The 24,285-nt window shown below is 42.5% G+C and overlaps 1 protein-coding gene across 3 annotated transcripts in view; it reads left to right on the plus strand.

Annotated features, from left to right (window-relative positions):
* Nucleotides 1–24,285, plus strand: part of LOC126365831 (protein pellino) — a 399,652-nt gene that overhangs the window by 39,583 nt on the left and 335,784 nt on the right. The window contains exon 1 of one of the 3 annotated variants that reach the window (XM_050008459.1): nucleotides 4,267–4,479. The exons of the other annotated variants lie outside the window; for them this stretch is intronic. Within the exon in view, the coding sequence (XP_049864416.1) occupies nucleotides 4,430–4,479 (50 nt within the window). The 5' untranslated portion in view covers nucleotides 4,267–4,429. Of the gene's footprint in view, nucleotides 1–4,266; nucleotides 4,480–24,285 lie in introns of those variants that run through there. 3 annotated transcript variants of the gene reach the window in all.

The raw sequence follows: 24,285 nt of genomic DNA on the forward strand, positions 1-24,285 counted from the left end.
TGTTCTGTAATTGTATGCGCGATGCTAAGTTTGATTGTTGATTAGCAGTCATGACAAGAACAAATCTCTCTGTCAGTCAGTGCTTTAAAAAAATTTGGTGATGTGTATCACAGCATAATATTATAGTTGTACAGATATGGGAAAGACGTCCATGAATAGTGGAAAATTTGGGAGAGGTACTGGCAGAAGTAATGCTGCGTGACCATGCGTGCATAGCTCAGGTGGAAAGAAAATAGCTCGCGAAGGACAAGGCTTCGAATCCAGCATACTGTTTTAATCTTCCAGGAAGCTTTAATTCGTTTGTAGCCCTTTCTCTGTAAAAGGAAGTGCTTTTTCTTATAACGGATCGTTATAGACAATGGGACAATAAAAACGGGTAGAACATGCGGTATGCCTTGTTGCAGCGTACTATAGGCATACTCACAGCTCCTTGTAATACCATGCTGATCGTAGTCAGTGGAACACGTACGTTACACAACGAATAGCAATAGTAGTACTAGTACTAGTAACCCACCTGGATAGCCGTTTGCGGGATTAGGGGTGGCGCGCCAGCTCCGGGCTGAATCCGCTCTGTGGATTAACGACCAGGAGGAACGGTGTGCCGGTCACACCGGATGTGGCTTTTATGCGGTTCTCCACACCCACTAGGTGAATATTGAGCCAGTACCTACGTTCCGCCTGAGTTACACTATTAGCATTTTGAAAGCGAACACACGCTAGTACAAGGGTAACGCTAGACGCAAGCAGTTGGGGTACACAAATTGTGCACCGGAGTGGACAGATGTGTATCCAGCACGGTCTGCCTCTAACATTGCGAAGTCGAAATTAACATGACAACTCCGTGAAGCCACGGGTTAACGCCAGTAAAAAGAATAGTAGTAATACAATGAACAGCCAAAGAAGCACATACACCTGTCTAATACCGTGAAGGGCCCCGCGAGCACGCAGAAGCGCCTCAACACGACGTGGCATGGACTCAACTAATGTCTGAAGTAGTCCTACAGGGAACTGACACCATGAATCACGCAGGGCTGTCGATAAATCCCTAAGAGTACGAGGGGCTTGAGATCTCTGCTGAACAGCACGTTGCAAGGCAGCCCAGGTACGCTCAGTAATGTTCATGTCTGGGGAGTTTGGTGGCGAGCGGACGTGTTGGGTGTCATTGCCCCCCTCTAATTGTCCAAGTCCATCGGAGTGCAGAATGGACGTGAATGGATGCAGGTGATCAGACAGGATGCTTACATACGTGTCACCTATCAGAGTCGTGTCTAGACGTATCAGGAGTCCCATACCACTCCAATTGCACACGCCCCACACCCTCACAGGACCTACACCAGCTTGAACAGTCCCCTGCTAACATGCAGGGTCCATGGATACATGAGGTTGTCTGCATACCCGTACACTTCCATTCTCTCGATACAATTTGAAGCGAGACTCGTCCGACCAGCCAACATGTTTCCAGTCAGCAACAGTCCAGTGTCAGAGTGGACGGGCCCAGGCGAGGCGTAAAGCTTTGTGTCGTGCAGTCATCAATGGTGCACGAGTGGGCCTTCGGCTCCGAAAGCCCATATCGATGATGATGTTTCGTTGAATGGTTAGCACGCTGACACTTGTTGATGGCCCAGCATTGAAATCTGCAGCAGTTTGCGAAAAGGTAGCACTTCTGTCACGTTGAACGATTCTCTTCAGTTGTCGTTGGTCCCGTTCCTGCAGGATCTTTTTCCGGCCGTAGCGATGTCGGAGATATGATGCTTTACTGGATTCCTGATATTCACGGTACACTCGTGAAATGGTCGTACGGGAAAATGCCCTCTTCATCGCTAGCTCGGAGATGCTGTGTCTCATCTCTCGCGCGCCGACTATAAAACTTCGTTCAAGTTCACTTAAATCCTCATAATTTGCCATTGTAGCAGCAGTAACCGACCTAACAACTGCGCCAGACAGTTGTTCTCTTACATAGGCGTAGCCGACCGCAGCGCCGTATTCTGCCTGTTTACATGTCTCCGTATTTGAATGCGCATGCGTATACCAGTATAGTAACAGTATATCCCACATGAGCGAACGGGTATTTGAAATTTTTTACCGGACCGGGACTTGAATGCGGAACCTTGCCTTTCGCAGGCATTGCTCTTTCCGACTGAGGTATGCGGGCACGACTCATAACACGCTTTCAACAGCTTTACTTCTGGCAGTCTCTTTCCCCTACATTCATAAATTCACAGACTCTCGCCCGCATACCTTCCTTCTTCGAGTTCAAAAATTTACAGAACTTCTCTTGCATGCCTTACTTCTGTGAGTTTCCGAAGGTAGGAGAGAGATGCTGGTAGAAGTAAAGCTGTCGAGGGCGGGTTGTGTTGCGATGCGCTACACCGTTTTAATCCAACAGGAAGATTTGAAACAGCCCATACTCCACTACAGAGTGGAAGATCAGTCCTAGATACGGGCGTTTGTTCGGAACAGTACAATACCTCAATATCGAACTCTGGAGAACAGGCCCTCGTAGTCTTGGTTCCATCAGAAGGAGTGTTCTGTGCATGTCTGTCCCAGGTTTAACGGGACACCGGAAGACAATCGTTATGAATGTTAGCCTATTATCTTCGTGGATTGTTCAATGCTGAATTTGTTATTCGGCCATTTGTGGGGACATGTTTTGAATACTGATATTATGTCGTCTTCTTATCAAGACCCGAATGTGATGCCTTCTATTTATCAGCATCCGCATTTGCTGCCCGTTTTGCAGGCTTGAGTAAGTGTTCCAAAATGAAAATTTATTGAAGTAATTATTTATTGTCACGAATGATTAATCAAACTTAGGCAACTTTACTAAAATGGGAGTTTCAAGGGCTCTATATACGCACTGACTGACCGACTGACCGACCGACCGACAAACTGAACGTGTGTAGGCGCTACGTGTGACCGACCAACGAACATTCCTTGTCGGGCGGTTAGGACCACCCGACAGCCGATCCCCACACAACTACCCAACACATTATGCCGTGTGAGCGCCGTTGTGCCAACCTACCGACAAAAGTTTGTCTTTCGTCACTCCTCTCGATTTTTAATAGTGTCCCAATGTACATGACAAGGCGTGAGACGGATAGAACCTTAAGGACAGTACTTCGGGAGAAATTTAAGACTTGCAGATGTTAGTGGGATACGTCGTGCGAGACATACACCAATATGGATTCAAAAAGTGAAGCACTGCTCCATAATGGTTTTGTGTGGCACATAGAGAAAGTAAAAAATCTTCCGTTAATTCTGTTTTTAAGTTTTATTTTCGATACTTATGGGAAACTGAATCTAAAAACCGAAATATTGACATTTAATGGACTTTAATTCGTAAAATAAACTTTCTTCATTGTTATAAATGGCTCTGAGCACTATGGGACTCAACTGCTGTGGTCATTAGTCCCCTAGAACTTACAACTACTTAAACCTAACTAACCTAAGGACATCACACACATCCATGCCCGAGGCAGGATTCGAACCTGCGACCGTAGCAGTCGCACGGTTCCGGACTGCGCGCCTAGAACCGCGAGACCACCGCGGCCGGCTTTATTGTTATAAGTGTTTGAAAAGTCCAACCTACATCGCAGCCCTCTAGTATGAAGAGCAAGTGTGGGATTTTTTGCGTTTCTAATAGTTGCTATCTGCATCATGTGATATGTATCTGTTGTTGATTTATTAGATAATATGCGCCTCCACCATGTGTAGTCTTTCATGTTCGAATTTGAAATCTTAAACTTACAGGTCATCTTTTACGCTACATACATAAATAAAGTAATAACGTTTATTTGATGCATGATGCATTTTCTCAGTCAACTATAAATCACGTTGCAGGTGTCAGGAATAATTTTAGTTAACAGTTACGGGGATAGAACAGTGAATTTGAGGTCATGCTAACGTCTGCCAGTCGGTAGAAATCACAAAAGTACTTAACAGCCTCTCATGACTTTCTTTCTTTTTCTTTTCTTTTTTCGTCCGCAATGGTTTGACGATTTTCAGCAACTCGAAAATCCATAATTAATTAATTCATTCATTCTTAAATGCCTAGCAACCGCCAAAACGGCGGAGGCAATCCCCCGTTTTTGTTTCTGTGTAAAGGCAAGCGGGATCTCGTAGAACATAAACACAGTGAACTTAAGATAAACAAATCACAACAGGACGGCGCTGTAATCGCCGAGTTCAGGCGAAATTGGTAGGTCGGTCGGCTGGCTGATAAATTGGTACGTGTACAGGGGCCTTTAAATATACAAGAAGCGATTTTACAGTTCTTGGCTTTCGGTTGGTTACAGTAGCGGTACAGCCAGTACTAAGGCATCTGGACGTGACACACACTGAGCGTTAATGAGGAAATAGTATTTGATGTTGTCTGCCGTTCAGCGCACATCAGTATAACTTCACCGCTGTCCTGGTTTCCCAGAGTTAGATGGCGGGAAGATACGCTACGACACGGAAAAAGACAACGAAATGTAGCAGGTACGTCACTGTTCTCAGTGTTCGGTATCAGGTTTTAAACAACAAGAAAATAGTGACAGATTTTTCCATTGTATCAGTTAGCTATTTTCGTGAGTTGCTTTATCTAAGACTGCAAAGAGAAATTTAATGTGCTAAACATTGTACAAATTCTGTTCACATAATCTAAATATTCCGGCGATGTCATAAGTCGGGTTTTATCAATGTGGTGACTGCATACGTTTTTCTTAGTATCTTTTTGTTTATTTACAATGTTAATCGACGGTCCTAATATGAGTCACTATCTGCTGTGTTAATTAATTCGTGCAGGGTCCGGCGGGCTCGGTTTTCCATGCTGTTTAATAATATCAATTATAATCAGTGAATAACATTTGTTGTTGTCGCTTCAGTTAATATCCGAGATAACTTAGAAGTTAGTTGAGGACTCACATTTAAAAGTAGCATCAGAAGATGGCTGTCATAACATGCTGGAATATGTCACCGCAATTTTTGTTACGGTCGCCTCTAAATCTGAAAAGAACTTTTAATTTGGGTACTGCATTGAGTTTGTTGATACTTGTAGTTCCTGTACACATTCCGCGACTCATCAGCTATAAATTAATCTCCCAAGTTGAAAAACACGTTTTATTAATGGTTTGTTGCTTAGCTAAACACAGTCCCAACTTACCAAATGAGCTTAATTTTTTATTCCGTTAATATATTCAGTCTATTGTACAGTCATGAATTTTCGTATATTACCAGCATAAATAAATGGAGAGTACAGCATCTGTTGTGAATATTTTCAAGTGGAGAGTTTGCCCTTCGATGATTCTAATGTTCGAAAGACGTCGCCGATGGTTTTGTATGATGACGCCGTAGTTGCAGCTTTGCAGCTTAAACTTTGTTTAGGAATGCTTTGTTGCAGCGTGTCGCTTTAAAGTAGTAAAGTTTTCAGGGAGGTGTCCATCTTATTTTAGCAGATTCAGAAGCAATAGCAGTTCGTGTAAGTAGTAACTGGATTGTAAAAACAGCATTGAATGCATTCTTCAGGAGACAGGCAACTGCCATTGCTATTGGTAATGGATGCTCGTTTGTGTGGGCACCGTTCCAAATGCTGGTCCACTTAAAGCAATTGCATTGTCCTATCGGTTCGTTAAATGAGTTAAAGTTCATATCGAAATTATTCCTTCAGAAGATCTCTTGTTTTGTGTGCAGTTCATCTTACAACATGATCCTGTACTGTTAAGTAAGAGGATCCTGTAATGGTAGGGGAAATTTTTTTATTGGTTTGTTAGTTCCATTTGTTACTCCATACCATTTAACTGAAGTTGAGAGTACATTGACCACCCGTGGTAGGGGCAAATTACCGTTCCCATCACCACAGACGATACGGAGTGCTGTACGGCGCAAAGTGTAGCAACTAATTAATTTGGATACATTTCAGTAGTGGCAAGAATCCGATATTCGAGGAATGGCAGCCATACGATTGGTCAAAATGTTAGAGGTGCAAAGCATGAAAAGTCACAGATGTTAGAGGTCATGCCAATATTTGTTAGTGCTAACATTGTTTTGATATTTCTTTACGTAAGGTGGTTTTCTTTGAAATGCATTACAATGCTTTTAGACTTTTTCGTCTGCATTCACAGTATTGTTACTTCGAATATATAAATTGAAAATCAATCAGTAATATAGTTATAAAATGGATGATTCAAATAAAGTGAAAAATCTCTACGGTTATAGAAACGAAGTTTCCACAAAACTTACTTGCATGGTAATTCGTTTAAAAGCAAGTGTCGGCGTAGCAGTCTGTAGTTATTGAAATAGATTTTCTGGTTAATGGGTATGGAAAGTGGTTGGCCTCTGTCAACAGAGGTGATACTTTCGGTTGATGGACCCGTAACTGCGCACAGCTATGGATTGTACTACGTCAAAGGACTAGGGGTGGAGCACTGAAGCTTCACTCCTCCGTGAGGAATACGAATATTGTGGGAATAATTTCTTGGTCTTTAAATTACATTTTTTGTAAACTATCAAAACCACTTAGTGCTGCTGGTCAGAGTTTAGGAAAGTCTAGAGTTTCTCTTCTGTTTTATGTTGAATCCCCTATAGCCTACATATAAACTTTAGAAAGCGAAGTTTGACGACTGTCTTGTCTTTCATTCCGATCCCACCCAAGATTTTATTTGGGGGCAAACTGTTTCCAAAAGAATGGTCAAGTAGCATATACAACGTGGAGGGATAGTCAACCAGATGACTCAGAGCAGCATAGGGGCGCCAGATCAAGCAACATTTTACAGATAACCTTAGGTCGGAAGCGAATCTTTATCACAAAACGGTAGCAAATCAGCGGCGATCTCGCGGAAATCAACCTCAATGCAGAGCTGGGCGCAAGAATTTTTGAGGCCGCGATAATTCGCAACATACCAGGAATTTCGAGTGGGTGCGCCAATCATGGAATTTAAAGAACCTGCTGTGGGAGGACAAGAAGGTGTATGAAAGTGTTTAAACTTTCTTCTTTTTCACCATTGCCTTCGTTCAAACTAACCGATGTACGATACTTGTTGAAAGAAAAAAACATTCACGCTCTGTACATTTGTAAAAATTATATAGCTTCCACGAGTAGATTGCATTATTAACAACGTTGTACCTGACAGTACCAATGGTCGACTACATTAATGCAGTGCTGTTTCTGCAGTACAGTTTACCACCTTAACAAATTGACATTATCGTACTTTACCGTAGTTCATTTAATAGTCAAGCTTCAGCCAGTGAATACGACAGAGAATTCACGTCTACTGTAACCAGCCGTGGAAGGAAATCCGAAGTTAGGCTATTCAGCTGAAACCGTTTTCTCTAGCTATTTCATTAGTAACTGCACTCTTGAGCATAGCAAGTATTAGCTGAGGCAAGTTAGTTGAAGTGCGCGTGCACACTTCTGCGCACTTTCGATGATTGGTTCTGTTTTCATGGCCGTAGCTGGAAAACGGTGCATTTTCTACCTATGTTTATTTGTAAAATGTCGCTCGGTTTGACACCCCTACATTTCTCTGCCAATATGGGAGGTTTTTTTTCCCCACCCATTGTAAGTAACGTGCCTTGGGACTCCATCATCCAAAAACGCAACGTAGTGATAGGTGTAGGTGACGAAACCTTTTAGTGAAAATCGTATACTAATTCGACCCTCCCACTCTCCTCCCTATTGCATCATTCCTGTAAAGGAAAAGGTAGTGTTGACTGGGGGGGGGGGGGGGGGAGAGGAAGCAGTGGCGGCAGCAATGTACACTAACAACTAAATATATACTATAACATACCAGCGCACGAGAGAATCTGCCCCAAACATATGTTATAAAAAGCTGATCTGTCGAGTAGATTGACGAAGATACACATTTACACGTACCCCTCTTGTCATAATACGGTGTGCGGCTGTTATGTAGCGTATCAGAATGTCAAATCCTTGATGTGTCACTCGCGGATGGTGGCGCAATAAAATAATCTCATACACTGAAGCGCCAAAGAAACTGATATAGGTATCCGTATTCAAATATAGAGATATATCAAGAGGCAGAATACGGCGCTGCCGTCGGCATCGCCTAAGACAAAAGGTGTGCGGTGCAGTTGTTAGATTATTGCTGCTATAATGGCTTGTTAAAAGATGTGAGTTTGAACGTGTTACAGTCGGCGCACGAGCGATGGCACAGTGCACCGCCGAGGTAGCGATGAAGTGGAGATTTTCCCATACGACCATTTGACGAGTGCACCGTGAATATCAGGAATCCGATAAAACATCAAATCTTAGACATCGTTGTGGCCAGAAAAAGATCCCGCAAGAACGGGACCAGCGACAACTGAAGAGAATCGTTCAACGTGACAGAAGTGCAACCCTTGCGCAAATTGCTGTAGATTTCAATGCTGGGCCATCAAAAAGTATCAGCGTGCGAACCATTCAGCGAACCGTCATCGATATGAGCTTTCGAAGCTGAAGGCCCACTTGTGTACCCGTGATGACTGCACGGCTCAAAGCTTTATGCCTCGCCAGAGCCCGTCAGCACCGACACTGGAGTGTTGACTGGATTCATGGTGACAGGTTAGACGAGTCTCGTTTCAAATTGTATCGAGTAGATGGACTTGTACGAGTATAGAGACAACCTCATGGACCCTGCATGTCAGCAGGGGACTGTTCAAGCTGGTGGAGGCTTTGTAATGGTGTGGGGCGTGTGCAGTTGGAGTGATGTGGGATACCTGGTACTTTGACACGACTCTGATAGGTGACACGTACGTAAGCATCCTGTCTGATCACCTGCATGCATTCATATCCGTCGTGTATACCGACGGACTTGTGCAATTCCAGCGGGACAATGCGAGACCTCAAACGTCCAGAATTGCTACAGAGTGGCTCCAGGAACACTCTTTTGAGTTTAAACACTTCCACTGGCCACCAAACTACCCAGACATGAACATTATTGAGTATATCTGGGATGCCTTGCAACGTACTGTTCAGAAGAGATCTCCACCCCCTCGCATTCTCAGTGATTTATGGTGTCATTCCCTGCAGCACCAGACATTAGTTGAGTCAATGCCACGTCATGTTGCGGCAATTCTGCGTGCTCGCTGGGCCGTACACGATATTAGGCAGGTGTACCAGTTTCTTTGGCTCTTCAGTTTATGTGCGAACGGCCGAACTACTATCGTGTCCATTACGTGAGAAGTCTGAAGAAATCTCCCGATTTGTACTGTAACAAGTATTCTTGCAATTTGACGATAAAACTCACCACAGTATTAAACATCTTTGTGTCATTTACCATTGAAGGTAGTGAGCGTTTCTGCGACTTTAGGGCTGGTCAATTGTCAACACCCAGGCGTTCGGACAACTGTTCATAAACAGTATTCTTTATGTGTGAATAGACTGATTCGGTGACTGACGTATGGTGATAATGAGTCATTGTTAGGCAGGTCCGTAATTGCATGTTCAGCGTCCTCAAATTACAGTTCCAATGTGTATTTATCTTGGTACCAACAACTAGCTAGTATGTTTTCCTTCCTCTGCCCTTCTTCCCAGTCAACACCCTCCTGTATTCTTCTCATAGTGTATCTTAGACAATTTATTTTTCTCCTCTTGTTTCCGGTATCATTCCTTATATCCGCCCTTCATAATATAACGTAATCCTTTTTATTCTTTTTCCACTCCCATCCTTCTCTAAATACGTATGTCTTTTAAAATCCAGTCTCGTCGTGTACTCCTTTATACTTGTCAGTTGTAAATGAGTAGTGACTGACAGATGGGGCTGTGCGGGTGCGAATATTCGCAGTAATACTGACTTTGCGAATAAAAGCCTGTCGGGGGTGCATCTGCAGATATCGACAGTAATTATTTTGTGGTTGTAAGTTAAAGGACAGTTCTAGTATTACGCTTTTTGCCTTGTTGGGCTACATACGATAAGCAATGATGATTGTGGTTTAAGTAACTATTATTCATGCTGGCCTGAATGCCACTATTATAATGGGCGCAAAATGCCATGGGCTCTAGATGCACAGTTGATTTGGGAAACGGGAGAGGGGGGGGGGGGGGGTCGCTCAGAGCGCTTTAGGGGAAACGCTTTGCGATGGAGTGGAATTGTCGTTCTAAACTGAAGCCTAAGCTCACTTTTATTGTAAATTTTAAGTGGTGCCTATCCACGCCCACACTCGCACCGTGACTATTCAGAAAGATCTACTGTCACCTCTGCTTTCGTTGGTAATCGTGTCCATTACGTGAGATGTCTGAGGAAATGTCCTGAATTGTACTGGAACGAGTAAGAATTTCGCCAAAAGTTCAGCGATTTATTTTCGACCGGTTTGTTAACCAATCGTAATTTTCAGAGAAGCGCTGTGAGTGGCGAGTGTTCAGTAAAACCTACATGTTGTGCAGACAATTGCAAGAGAATTCTGAAACAGTGATTTATTAAATTTATTAAGTGAGGAATTGAGGAAAGGTAAAGTCAGTAGCTTGTGAAAAATCATATCCTCAGTACTAAAAAAGTGTAATGGCTTCACATGTGTTGTTCCAAAACCCATAGCAGTTTTCTCTTCATCAGCTATCGATGGTCTGTAAAAATTAGTCTTTCACCGAAAATCTGCAGCTGTTGGAATAACATGGTAGATAATGAAGTTTTGGATAATAACGATATGGTAAAATACTCTCCTCTTGCGTGGTATCATTTGCTAAAGTCTTACTTCTATATCTGAAACCGTTTATGAAATACGAGGGAATGTTGTGGACATTACACTCTGGCTTTATCGCTGGCGCGGCGCGATCGCAATTGAGTGTGCTATATCGGATCAGTTTTCTCGAGATTGCTAACCTCTACTCTAAAGTAAATTCTGTGTGTTAGCTAAATTTCATACGCAAAAATATATTATGGAATATGCAGCAAATGCAAAATTATAGCTACCTCTGTTTTTCATTGCACACTTTTCCGAATCTCGCGCAGTGTCATACTTTCACATGAAATCACAAAAACTATGGTCATTTGCTAAATGATAGTCACATCGTCACGAACCTGACATATAAAGCTATAAGTAAACCATGAAGTAATGATTTATTTAACCTAATAGTTTCTGTAAAATCTTTTGATAAAGATTGCAGGGTGTCATAGTTGACCGGAGAACGCTTATTGGCCTCGCCCAGTGCTTCAGACGTAAACTGGTCACTGCGCATCGCACACCGTATCCTGCGCGTGCTATACACTGAATGAGCACACGCCTAAAGAGGGCAGAAGCACTCTTGATAAGTGCAAGAGCCAAAGATGACAAGACGGGGATCAACCTTGCTTTCAGTGCGATTACACGTACAATCTGCTTCCATCGTGCAAACAGCTGTTTTTTTAGCGTTTGAGCCATTCCTTTTTAATTTGCAGTAACAGAGGTCATAACTCAATCATAGCTAACACTTGGTTCAAGAATCATAAAAGAAGGTTGTATACGTGGAAAAAGCCTGGAGATACTAGAAGGTATCAGATAATATAATGGTAAGAGAGATATTTAGGAACCAGGTTTTAAATTGTAAGATATTTACAGGGGCAGATGTGGACTCTGACCACTATCTGTTGGTTATTAACTGTAGATTAAAACTGAAGAAACTGCAAAAAGGTGGGAATTTGAGATGGGACCTGGATAAACTGAAAGAACCAGAGGTTATACAGAGTTTCAGGGTACCATAAAGAAACAATTGACAGGAATGGGGGAAAGAAATACAGTAGAAGAAGAATGGGTAGCTTTGAGGGATGAAGTAGTGAAGGCAGCAGAGGATAAAGTAGGTAAAAAGACGAGGGCTAAGGAAATCCTTGGGTAACAGAAGAAATATTGAATTTAATTGATGAAAGGAGAAAATATAAAAATGCAGTAAATGAATCAGGCATAAGTGAAAACAAACGACTCAAAAATGGGATTGACAGGAAGTGCAAAATGGCTAAGAAGAGATGGCTAAAGGACAAATCTACGGATGTAGAGGCTTATCTCACTAGGGGTTAGATACTGCCTACAAGAAAATTAGAGACACTTCTGGAGAAAAGAGAACCATCTGTATGTATATCAAGAGCTCAAATGGAAACCCAGTTCTAAGCAAAGAAGGGAAAGAACAAAGGTAGGAGTATATAGAGGGTCTATACAAGGGCTATGTACTTGAGGACAATATTATGGAAATGGAAGAGGATGAAGATGAAATGAGAAATAAAATACTGAGTGAAGAGTTTGAAAGAGCACTGAAAGACCTGAGTCGAAACAATGCCCCGGGAGTTGACAACATTCCATTAGAAATACTGACAGTCTTGGGAGAGCCAGTCCTGGCAAAACTCTACCATCTGGTGAGCAAGATGTATGAGACAGGCGAAATACCCTCAGACTTAAAGAATATAATAATTCCAATACCAAAGAAAGCAGGTGTTGACAGGTGAAAATTACAGAACTATCATGTGAAAATTGCAGAACAATCAGTTTAATAAGTCACAGCTGCAAAATACTAACGCGAATTCTTTACAGACGAATGGAAAAACTGGTAGAAGCCGACCTCTGGGAAGATCAGTTTGGCTTTCGTAGAAATATTATAACATGTGAGGCAATACTGACCCTAAGACTTATCTTGAAAGAGTAAGGAAAGGCATACATACGTTTCTAGCATTTGTAGACTTAGAGAAAGCTATTGACAATGTTGACTGGAATACTCTCTTTTAAATTCTACAGATAGCAGGGGTAAAATACAGGGAGCGAAAGGCTATTTACAATGGGCACAGAAAACAGATGGCAGTTATAAGAGTCGAGGGGTGTGAAAGGGAAGCAGTGGTTGGGAAGGGAGTGAGACTGGGCTGTAGCCTCTCGCCGATATTATTCATTGTGGATTTTGAGCAAGCAGTGAAGGAAACAAAAGAAAAAATTCGGAGTAGTGTTAAAATCTATGGAGAAGAAATAAAAAATTTGAGGTTCGCCGATGAAGTTGTAATTCTGTCAGACACAGCAAAGTTACTTGGAAGAGCAGTTGAACGCAATGGACAGTGTCTTGACAGGAGGATATAAGATGAACATCAACAAAAGCAAAACGAGGATAATGGAATGTAGTCAGATGAAATCGGGTGATGCTGAGGGAATTAGACTAGGAAATGAGACACTTAAAGTAGTAAAGGAGTTTTGCTAATGGGGAGCGAGATAACTGATGATGGTCGAAGTAGAGAGGATATAAAATGTAGAATGGCAATGGCAAGGAAAGCGTTTCTGAAGGAAAAAAAAATTGTTAATATCGAGTATAGATTTAAGTGTCAGGAAATCGTTTCTTGAAAGTATTTGTATGGAGTGTACCCATGTATGGAAGTGAAACGTGGACGGTAAATAGTTTGGACAAGAAGAGAATAGAAGCTTTCGAAATGTGGTGCTACAGAAGAATGCTGAAGTTTAGATGGATAGATCTCATAACTAATGAGGAGGTATTGAATAGAATTGGGGAGAAGAGAAGTTTGTGGCACAACTTGACTAGAAGAAGGGATCGGTTGGTAGGACATATTCTGAGGCATAAAGGGATCACAAATTTAGTATTGGAGGGCAGCGTGGAGGGTAAAAATCGTAGAGGGAGACCAAGAGACGAATACACTAAACAGATTCACAAGGATGTAGGTTGCAATAGGTGCTGGGAGATGAAGCTTGCACAGGATAGAGTAGCATGGAGTGCTGCATCAAACCAGTCTCAGGACTGAAGACCACAGCAACAGCAGAGGTCAGTCAGGTAGTTACCGAAAGCTGCCCCGAGGCGACTTGAAGACTTTTATGTATCACACCACCCATTGGAAATTTCGCGACATGTTTATCACATGCGACATTAACTATGTTCGGTATATGGTAGGTGAAGCTATTTACATTCATCGTAATAGATTTAAAAGATTAAACAACTCAGTTGTGCTTTCTTTGAAAAGGGAGTTCGTAGTTTGTTTGTATTCCACTGATGATTGAACAGTGACGATAGTTGACACTGGTGGTAGTCTCCAGGAAGCAAGATGATCAGAGTATCTGAGGGTCGTTAGAGAAAGAAATGGAGATAGGTTGACTGATTGGGGATGAAAAGACTAAACAGTGACATCAGTCTAGGTCAAGAGGTAGTTCACCTAGAGTTAGCGACATCCGCCAGAAATTTGAACAGATTATGAAATTCTATAGTAGTGATAAAACAAAAACAATGGAAACAATGTTGTTGCCAGAGCTGGTTAATAATTTAAAGGTCGGGCTATATGTGAGCAGCAGAGGGATCTCCTGGAGCTCACTTGTGGGGAAACTCCTCTCCTTGCTGACCCCATCAAGAGCAAAGACTATTCCTAGGTGCAGGATGTCTTCTAGTTAGTAGACTCGTAAAATTAAGACTAAAAAAGACACCAAACTAGGTGAGTGAAAAGAGGTGGTCGGCAGCCCCCATTTACATACCGACTAGTCGGCCAGTCTCCCTGCCGAGCGGGTCCCCCCTACAAATTCTCCTTCTCGTGGGCGATTTTATAGCTGTGTGGCCTGTGGTTCGGGTGCGTCAGCTCCACCGGCGGACCGATACCTGCTTCTCCCGAATGATACCTGCCTTCCAACCCCCCCCCCCCCCCTTCTCCCTTCTATTTTCGAATGGTTAATTTAAGCATTGGAAAGTTTCTCTGGAAGTGTTTGTTTAGGTTATAAGCTCGCACATAAGTGGTTTGTAGATGTAGCGTACACAGAAGAAGAGAAATGAAGTTTTGATATTTGCTGTTGCAGAAAAAAACACACAATATTGCGTGGGTCGGTCAGATAACTAATAAAGGGGTACTGGACCGAATTGAGGGGAAAATATGTGGCTAAACGTGACTAAAAGGAGGAGTGGGATGATTGTAAACATGTTGACAAGGCAGAAAGGAATCGTCAGTTCGGCAGTGAAGTTTTAGTGTACACAGCTGGTATATCGGTCTAACAAGAACGACGTTATGATGCATTTCACATACTACAAAAAATTGTAGAAATGCTGTCTGTAATGATGCTTAGCGCCAGAAGGGTGCACTGTCGTTCAGATAAAGTTTTACTTTCAATCCCAGCTGTCTTGCCTTTGCACCGAATGTAACAATTCGCCTGGACTGCGGAAAGTTACCGCATGCTTTGCCTCTGTCTACAAACATTTCTGTGAAGTGCCAGAACGGCAGTTCCTCGCCACTTCAGGAGCGGAACATTTCCCGTCGTCAAGCATCACACCACCATTCTCTTGAAAGCCTGGGAGACAGCGTGCCAGAGACAAAGGTAGGAAATATGAATATACGACGTCGTGGTCTATACAGAAGCACTGGGCACAGGCCTGCCGCCAGTAAAACTCCTCGAGAGCTACCGACAAGCCAGGAAGGTAGTCCTGCAGCCCTGGCTAGCGATAACGGCGCACTTAAGCAGCCACGCCGCAGTAACGAAGCCGTAACGGGTGCTCGAGCGAGGCTGCGTGTCGTGTCCTTGCACAGTCATGTCCAAGTGGGCTTTCTAGCTTCATAACATGTTTTGTGTGCGACATCTATGTGACTGTTAGCAGCAGAAGATCAGTGTGATACGTTAAAAAAAAAAAAAATTACCGCCAGTAGCATCGCCGTTACGAAATAAAAAAAAAAATCTGTGAGTCGTACTTCATAGCTGATTTTGTCGACGGTGTCTTAACTGATATTCGGCATTTCGTTAAACACATTCACGTCTTCGTAAAATCAACCACTGAATCAAGATACAGTTTCTCGCAAATAGGATGATTGAAATAACCCTGGCTAGTCTCGGAATAGGTATCATTTTATGATGCCCAGGTGTCTCCTTAGACACGAGGACCTTCAGTTATAGTGTGCGTTGCTTACTGACAAGGTGGCAAACATTTATTCGGAGAGGATTTTTAATCAGTTTTATATGATACAACGTGTGTAAGTTTCAAAATTTTAATTTTATGTAAAATGTCCCTAAACTTTAGAGAGATTTTAATTTTTAGCAGAGACTTGCTCGTACGTAATTCATCCACGATCAAGCCTCTAAATTTATGTTATATTATCTCGCCTCTTAAATATTTCTTTCAATGTGTCATATATTTTGACAAGCATTTTTCTTGGAAGCTAGAAGAGTGCATGCGCCCCTAATTTGCATCTTGACTGTAACCCACTTAGCAGTTCCGTCTCCACTGTTTCGTGTGGGAAAGTGCTGCTCAGCACTCTCCGACTTTCGCAAGGTAACGACTGCGTGAACCTCTGCGGTCTCTTGTTCAGTAGATGGAGTAAACGGTGAAGTGACAAAAAAAAAAAAAAAAAAAAAAACCAAAGATCCACGTTGTTGATGTTAAATTCTTCCACCCGAAAACTTTTATGCGACTCATTTCACTTTGTGGTCCTACTATCCAAGTCTTTATGACTGTCCATATCTATTGTAGCTTACATAAGTTTCAACCTCCTTGCTTGGTTTCCTTGAAACCCCATCCCCTTATCTCCATAAGAAAATTGACGACTCCTTATTGCTTTAGAATTTATCCAGGCAATTGGTTTCTTCTACCGTCTTTACATTTTGGGCCTGTTGCTCTTCCGTTCGTTAAGACTATGAAATTCCTGGGCTCCTGCTTGATAGGAAACTTTCTTGGTTCTTCCACGTGTCTTACCTGGGCGCCCACTGTACGCGGTCCCTCAGGGTCGTACGTGTCCTCAGTGATACTTCCTAGGGAGCAGATCGGACCATCCTCCTCAGTTTGTACCGGTCCCTTGTCCGTTCGAAACCAGACTATGGATGTTTCATTTAAGCATCTGCACATCCGTTCCTCTTACGCTGACTCAATATTATCCACCATCGTGACATCCGTTTGGTCACTGGCGCTTTTGCACTAGCTCGGTTGAGAATGTGTATGAAGAATCGGCCGCTGCCATACCTCCGCGATTTTCTCCTCAGCAGATACGCATGCCGTTTTTGTGCCATGCCTGGACACTGATCCTATGCCTCGTTCTTTGACGACTCCTTTGACCGTGAGTATGGGCCGCGTCCCTCTTCTGTTACCTCCTGGAATTCTCTTTCGGCAGCTGAGCTTCACGTTACCGGTCATTTTCCCAATGGATGTGAATGCTTCACCACCTTGGCTTCGTGCGGTGGTCTGTGTTGACCCTGGACTTCATTCGCTTTCTAAGAACACTACTCCAGTCCATCGCCGTAAGTTTCTCGACCTTCGCATGGAATTTGGTGATAGTACACGGATGGCTCTCGGACTGGACATGGTGTCGGGTGTGTCTTCGTCATTGGCACCGAAGATTTTCGGTATCGTCTTCCAGAACACTGCTCAGTATTTACAACGGAGCTCCTCGCCCTTTATCAGATCACGAAATACATCCGGCAACACTGTCTTTTCGTTTGTGTCATCTGCTCCGATATTCTGTGCCCTTCGGAATCTGTGTGCTGTGCACCGTCCATCCCTTAGTGCAACGGGTCCAGGACAGCTGTCACTTGCTGACTCTTGATGGAGCCACTGTAATGTTTATGTTGGTCCCTGGTCATGTCGGTCTGACAGGAAAATAGGCCGTTGACATTGCTGCAAAGACTGTAATCCTCGTACCTCGGCCCACTAGTTCTTCCAATCCCTCCGATGAGCTCTGTGTTGCCGTCTGTCAGCAGATGGTGTCACTTTCGCATCACCACTGGTCCTCTCTTCATGGGAACAAGCTCCGGTTCATGAAGCCTCTCCCAGTGGCGTAGACGACCTCCTCTCTGCCCTCTCGCCATGAGGACACCATTTTAGCTATGTCACGTTTCGGGCATTCTCTCTCTTTTTTTTTTTTTCTTTTTGCCGTCGCCATTTGTCAAGTGGTGCTCCCCAACCAGTTTGTGCTCATTGCCCTCAAGCTATGACGGTCCGCCATTTCCTGGTGGAATGCCCTTTTTTTAATCACTTATATTCTCATTTGTGTTTGCCGTTTGCATTGTCGGCGTTTTAGCCAACGATGCGCGGGCTGACGACCGCATTTTATTTTTTCTCCGTCGTAGCAATATGACGAAGGACATTTAATCTTTAGTTCATGACCTCCATTCTCTCTATGGCGTATTTTATGGACGTTTTTCCAAGTCCCTGTTTTTTAGTTGTCTTTCCTGCCTTCGATTTGGCGTAACGTGTAGCCGTTTTTAACTCCCATTTTCGTCTTCGTATTGTGCGGTTCTGACATGGGCGCATATGACCCTAGTTGTTTTTGGGTCCTAAAACAAAAACCACGTGCTTAATAGCTTGTTTGCCCATCTTTGGAACGAAACACATCACTGATTCTGCATATCAAGGATCAGACTGTTTGTTGGTAGCTTTGTGGAGGTTTGTAGCATTATGTGTCTACGGACATGTCATACAATTCCCGTACGCGGTGATAGCGACCCAGATGGGTTCTATTGGATTTACATCAAAAGAATTTGGTCGCCGAGGCATCAACGTGAGATCACTAATAATACTTCTCAAACCACTGTAGCACAGTTGGGGCTCCGAGACACGGACAATTATGCTGCTGAAACATGGCATCGCCATTTGTGAAGACATCAAGCATGAAGGGATGCAGGTGATTCGCAGCTGTCAGCGCCCCATGCAAGTGCAGAAGAATGTCTTCTGTAGCATAACACTGCCCCCACCAGCCTGTGTCTTTATCGGTTGATATGTATCATTTCCTAAGCTTATCTACTGAAGCAAAGTAGAAATCTGTCAATTAATTAATATTAGTTTCTGCTTCGTATGGCACTTACAAACTATGCGACAAATCTTACTGTTTCAGCCTAAGGTGCCTGATTATCCTTCCCATTTTAATATCCTGCGGAAAATACTGATGGAAAAACACGCAAAAATTACTAAATAGACATATACTGACCGCGGGCCACAGGTAATTTCCAGTACTAAAAGAAGCAACTCTGAAACGAAGCAGAGCATCATTTCTAGAGAATTATTAGCTATAAGAACCTTACATATGACGTATGCTCATAAAATATTGTCACATGGAAAGATTGTAAGACAGATGTACTTCACAATCTGTCCAAATGAACAGAATGAAAACAGGGAGTATAGCTGACAAGTTATCTGCAGATAAGATAACTTGTAGCTGCTGTTATGAATATAAGTTGATCCATGAAATATCTTCTACAGTTAATTCAGAGAACCTAAGTTTAATTTTAGATAAAGATAAATAGGCGACACTTCACATTATCCGTAAAAACATCTTTAGTACTGCAGCAAGCCACTACCATCAAGAAACCACTAGGCCTCGGGAGAAGTTATACGCTAACTGACTGAACTTTGTCAGCAAAATGGAATTCCCTCTCGCGTTCTTAGTACTGTATTTTTGGTGATCCACCTTTACCATTTTGCGCGAGATGTGTAAAAGTGTCGTTTCGATTGGTGGGCTTAGTGGCAGAGTAGCGTTTATTTTTGTTACAGAGTTGTATAAAATGAAAATCATTGTGCCAAGGCGTAATTAGAGCCAATGAAATAGCGCCAAAGAGGCTGCGTGTCGCTAGTACATCACGCACATGGATACCCTATATATGGGCGTACAAACTGATAAGCGGGTAGAGGTGTGCACGGACAGGAAAAATGCAGTCCGCATCCGTCAATCTCCTTATCTGCATCACTAGATACTAAAAGTTTTGTAATCAATTTAACCCGCCACTGCTCTGACCAGAGTTGTGGCTAGCCTGACTGTCCGCTGAACGCCGCACTTGGCTGCGATGCAACAGCGGACGTATTTCAGTACAATCATATAAAAATTAAACTCATTTTTTCAATTGTTTGAGTGTGGCACAACGTATTTGTTCCTTATTTATGTTCAAAACAATTTAATGAAGAAATTATGTACGCGCTTTTTAACGTTTTACTGGCCTCGTAATTTAGATAACAGTATTGTAATAGTACATGGTTTGCGACACTCTCGTACTGAAGCAGATTTTGCGAATTTTTCTGTGACTCGTTCCTGCCGCAATAGGAAGTCAAATGAAGTCGTGGCGCAAGCTGTCACATATTGTGTAATGTTAGACGTGAATCTCATAGCTGGTTTATCAGATGCACATCAACGGTGTGTCCTGAAAGAGCCTACTTAAGACACTTTGATTGCTTTGAGAAATTGCTTAATTAAGCTCTGTTACTGCAGAAGAGAGAGATTACTCAGATGCAAGGCTGCTGCTTATAGGATGGAAATAGAATGCACGTTTAAATGTGGACAACGAGGAAGAGCAATCCTCACCGCCTCTAGAACTTGCAGATGTTGAAGGAGGTTATATCCTTTTCCAGGGCACTGTACAGACATACCTGTATGGCGGTACTCGTTACGAATGTATGACAATAATGTGATTAAAATCATAATAATTAAGATGTCATTCCTGCGGCAATTTATGGCATCTCGTTTATTAAATACCGCAAATAGTTATCAGTACTACCAAACGGATAACCCGGATCATGACTCCTAGGCCCAGTTCCAGGTTGCCTATCTAACGGCTTCTATGGGCAACTAAAATTTGATTTTCAGTATTTCATATAATTGTTGACCGAATTTTTTAAAAAGAATTAAATACTGTTATACTCCACTGATTATGAGGAATATTCTTGTCTCTACAGGTACACGATGACAATTATTGAACTGTATGAAATAAAATCGTCATAACTTCTGAACACTATGACATTGGTGCCATCCTGTCCCAATCAGAACCCAGATTCCACTGAACAGCCGATTGCTTGGGCATAAAAGATACTTTCCACTGCACAGTGTAGTTATTCACGTGTGAAAATGTTGTGCTAGCTATTATTTTTGGGGTTAGAACGTTTAGTCTTCCTGTATGGGGGGGGGGGGGGGGGAGGGGGGCGCAAGGTGCCTCCTAATCAACGACCAAAACCCATTATTTGGCTCTTTGGCATTAGGACGTTCAAACTGCACGGTTGGCCGCGCGGCGTGATGGGAATTAGTATGCGCATCCATGGTTTGGTTTAGCGACGAAGCCCACTTTCATTTGTATTGGTTTGTCAATAAGCAAAACTGGTCCATTTTGGCGACTGGGAATCCGCATTTCGCGATCGAAATGTCTCTTCACCCTCAACGAATGACTGCTTGGTGTGCATCGTCGGTACTACTTTCCTTGACGGCACAGTGACTACTGAACCCTACCCCCATTATTCAGTGTGACTCTGATTTCTACAAGATGTTGTTCACGCGAGATGAAGCTCGACTACATTGAAGCAGGAGTGTGTTTGATGTGCTGGAGGAGCACTTTGGGGTCAGCATTCTGGCTCTGGGGTATCCAGAAAACGTTGGAGAGGGGGGCCTCAGTTGGTCGACATATTCTTCGGATATGAACACATGCGACTCTCTTTCTCGGGGTCTATATTAAATACACGTTGTACATGAATAACCTCAAAACCATTACTGAGCTGAAAACAGCCATTCAAGAGGTCATCGATAGCATCGATGTTTGTACACTTCAGCGAGTCATGCAGAATTTCGCAATTCGCCTGCGCCACATCACCGATGATTGCAGGCGTATCGAACATGTCATAAACTAAATCCGATTATCTTTAGTGAAGTTTACATGTTGAATAAAGTGTGTGCACGCCTTAGTTTTTAACTAATTTACGTTTTTTTGCTATAGTTAATTGGCACCCTGTACGTGTCTAGTTGGTGATATTACTATTGAGGAACTTAATATAGTCAGTCGTCTTTGGTTTCAAAAATGTGATAGTCTTGTATTATTCATCCGGCAGTAGAGAATCTCATCTGGGGCGGCACGCTGGATGCTGGAATGCCGTATGTAAAAGTATGTCAATTTGGAAATATTTGGATACATGCTCTCACGTCCGCGCCACCAGGCTATCAGGTATCAGGTCGCTGCTTTCCTCGCATTAAATTTTATCGTTGATATGTTTCGAAATTTGAATAGCGGTAACGCCAACGTCTCGTAAAGAGTCACCTTCCGATAGATCTTCAGATTCGTCGTGAAATCCGTCAGGTTTGTTTTTTTGCAGGAATCTCAGATGAGATCTTCTCATTTTTGAATAGTGAAGACTTTTTGAGACGGAGTTCCAAGCTTCCTTTATATCTCAATTGTTTCGGCATTGCCATGAAATTTGTATGCTTTTGTATTTAGCACTTCAGAATGTTATAGCTGTAGCATCGTCGTTCTTCAACACTTAGCAATTAAGTGACTTTAAGTAGTCTTTAAATCCAGTAAAACGGGGTTTCACCATTGGGATTTTTTTCTTAGAAAGGGGAGCATTTCAATCACCCACAATAAATATAGATAGAGCTGTGTTTTTTGGAGGTTTCAAGATCAGAGGAGGTATTTTTAAATGGTGTCCAAAAACTTATTACATCTTCCAGCATGTTTCTCGCACAAAATTGAATGAATTGGGAACGACTGCAAGTTAACTGACGCAAACATGTTAGTTTGCTGATGCATCGTACACCCACATATTCTTTCAACGACTTCGGCAGGCGACCAGGTCTTTTAAAAAATAATTTATTTATCACTATACATGTGTCATTGCGTGCATTAATATCTCTTCTAGCCGTGTGCTTCAACACAGTATGGAGGATGTGCGGTGACACGATAGTATCCTATATTGACGAAATGCTCCTACAATCTTCGGACCTTTGTCGGTAACAAATAAGACGTTGTGCACAGCGGCGAATAAATCATACGACCGTAGTATCTGTCATTTCATGTTCTATATTTTCTTTAGGTTTTTATTGTGTTTTTAGAGATCTCTAGTGCACAACACACTATCCTCCTCCTCCTCCTCCTCCTCCTCCTCCTCCTGCAGTGTCAGTGTAATGTGCAGTCACGTACATATAGTACATTCGACGATATGAATCAGTGCATAAATCGACTGTTTGTTACTACTACTCGTACATCTTGGAAAACATTCTTTACCTATCTGAAAACAGCTTCGCGCAGAATATGTTTCCTTTAAATTTCTCGAATTGATGGTTGAAAGAGGTAGCAGTCCTGTGGCACTCGCTGCACCGTACTTGACTCCCGCATCAATAAAACACTGTATCGTTTCTAGAAAGTCATTTCTACGCATAACTTCGAAAAGGAAATGTCTTTCCTGAGATTGATGAGTTTTCATCGCGGCTTCCTTCAAATTCATATAGTATTTGAAAAACGTAATTACAGTACTTTCTCCTGCCTGCCGTACTTGCACGCATACATAAACAAATTTGAAGTATCAGCTTTGTGTCTGGTGTACACTACTTTTGCATGCAAAACAAGTCACTATATCTTTATCTCCATGTCATCAAATGTTGTTGTTGTTGTTGTCTTCTTCAGTCCTGAGACTGGTTTGATGCAGCTCTCCATGCTACTCTATCCTGTGCAAGCTTTATCATATCCCAGTACCTACTGCAATCTACATTTTTCTGGGTCTGTTTAGTGTATTCATCTCTTGGTCTCCCTCTACGATTTTTACCCTCCACGCTGCCTTCCAATACTAAATTGGTGATCCCTTGATGCCTCAGAACATGTCCTACCAACCGATCCTTTCTTCCAGTTAAGTTGTGCCACAAGCTCCTCTTCTCCCCAATCCTATTCAGTACCTCCTCATTAGTTATATGATCTACCCATCTAATCTTCAGCATTCTTCTGTAGCACCACATTTCGAAAGCTTCTATTCTCTTCTTGTCCAGACTATTTATCGTCCATGTTTCGCTTCCATACATGGCTACGCTCCATACAAATACTTTCAGAAACGACTTCCTGACACTTAAATCTATACTCGATGTTAACAAATTTCTCCTCTTCAGAAACGCTTTCCTTGCCATTGCCATTCTACATTTTATATCCTCTCTACTTCGACCATCATCAGTTATTTCGCTCCCCAAATAGCAAAACTCCTTTACTACTTTAAGTGTCTCATTTCCTAATATAATTCCCTCAGCATCACCCGACTTAATTCGACTACATTCCATTATCCTCGTTTTGCTTTTGTTGATGTTCATCTTATATCCTCCTTTCAAGACACTGCCCATTCCGTTCAACTGCTCTTCCAAGTCCTTTGCTGTCTCTTACAGAATTAAAATATCAGCGAAGCAGAAAATTTTCTTCTCTGTGGATTTTAATACCTACTCCGAATTTCTCTTTTGTTTCCTTTACTGCTTGCTCAATATACAGATTGGATAACATCGGGGAGAGGCTACAACCCTGTCTCACTCCCTTCCCAACCACTGCTTCCCTTTCATGTCCACGACTCTTATAACTGCCATCTGGTTTCTGTACAAATTGGAAATAGTCTTTCGCTCCCTGTATCTTACCCCTGCCACCTTCAGAATTTGAAAGAGAGTATTCCAGTCAACATTGTCAAATACATAT

The sequence above is a fragment of the Schistocerca gregaria genome, chromosome 4, assembly GCF_023897955.1.
Source record: "Schistocerca gregaria isolate iqSchGreg1 chromosome 4, iqSchGreg1.2, whole genome shotgun sequence".
Lineage (NCBI taxonomy): Eukaryota > Metazoa > Arthropoda > Insecta > Orthoptera > Acrididae > Schistocerca > Schistocerca gregaria.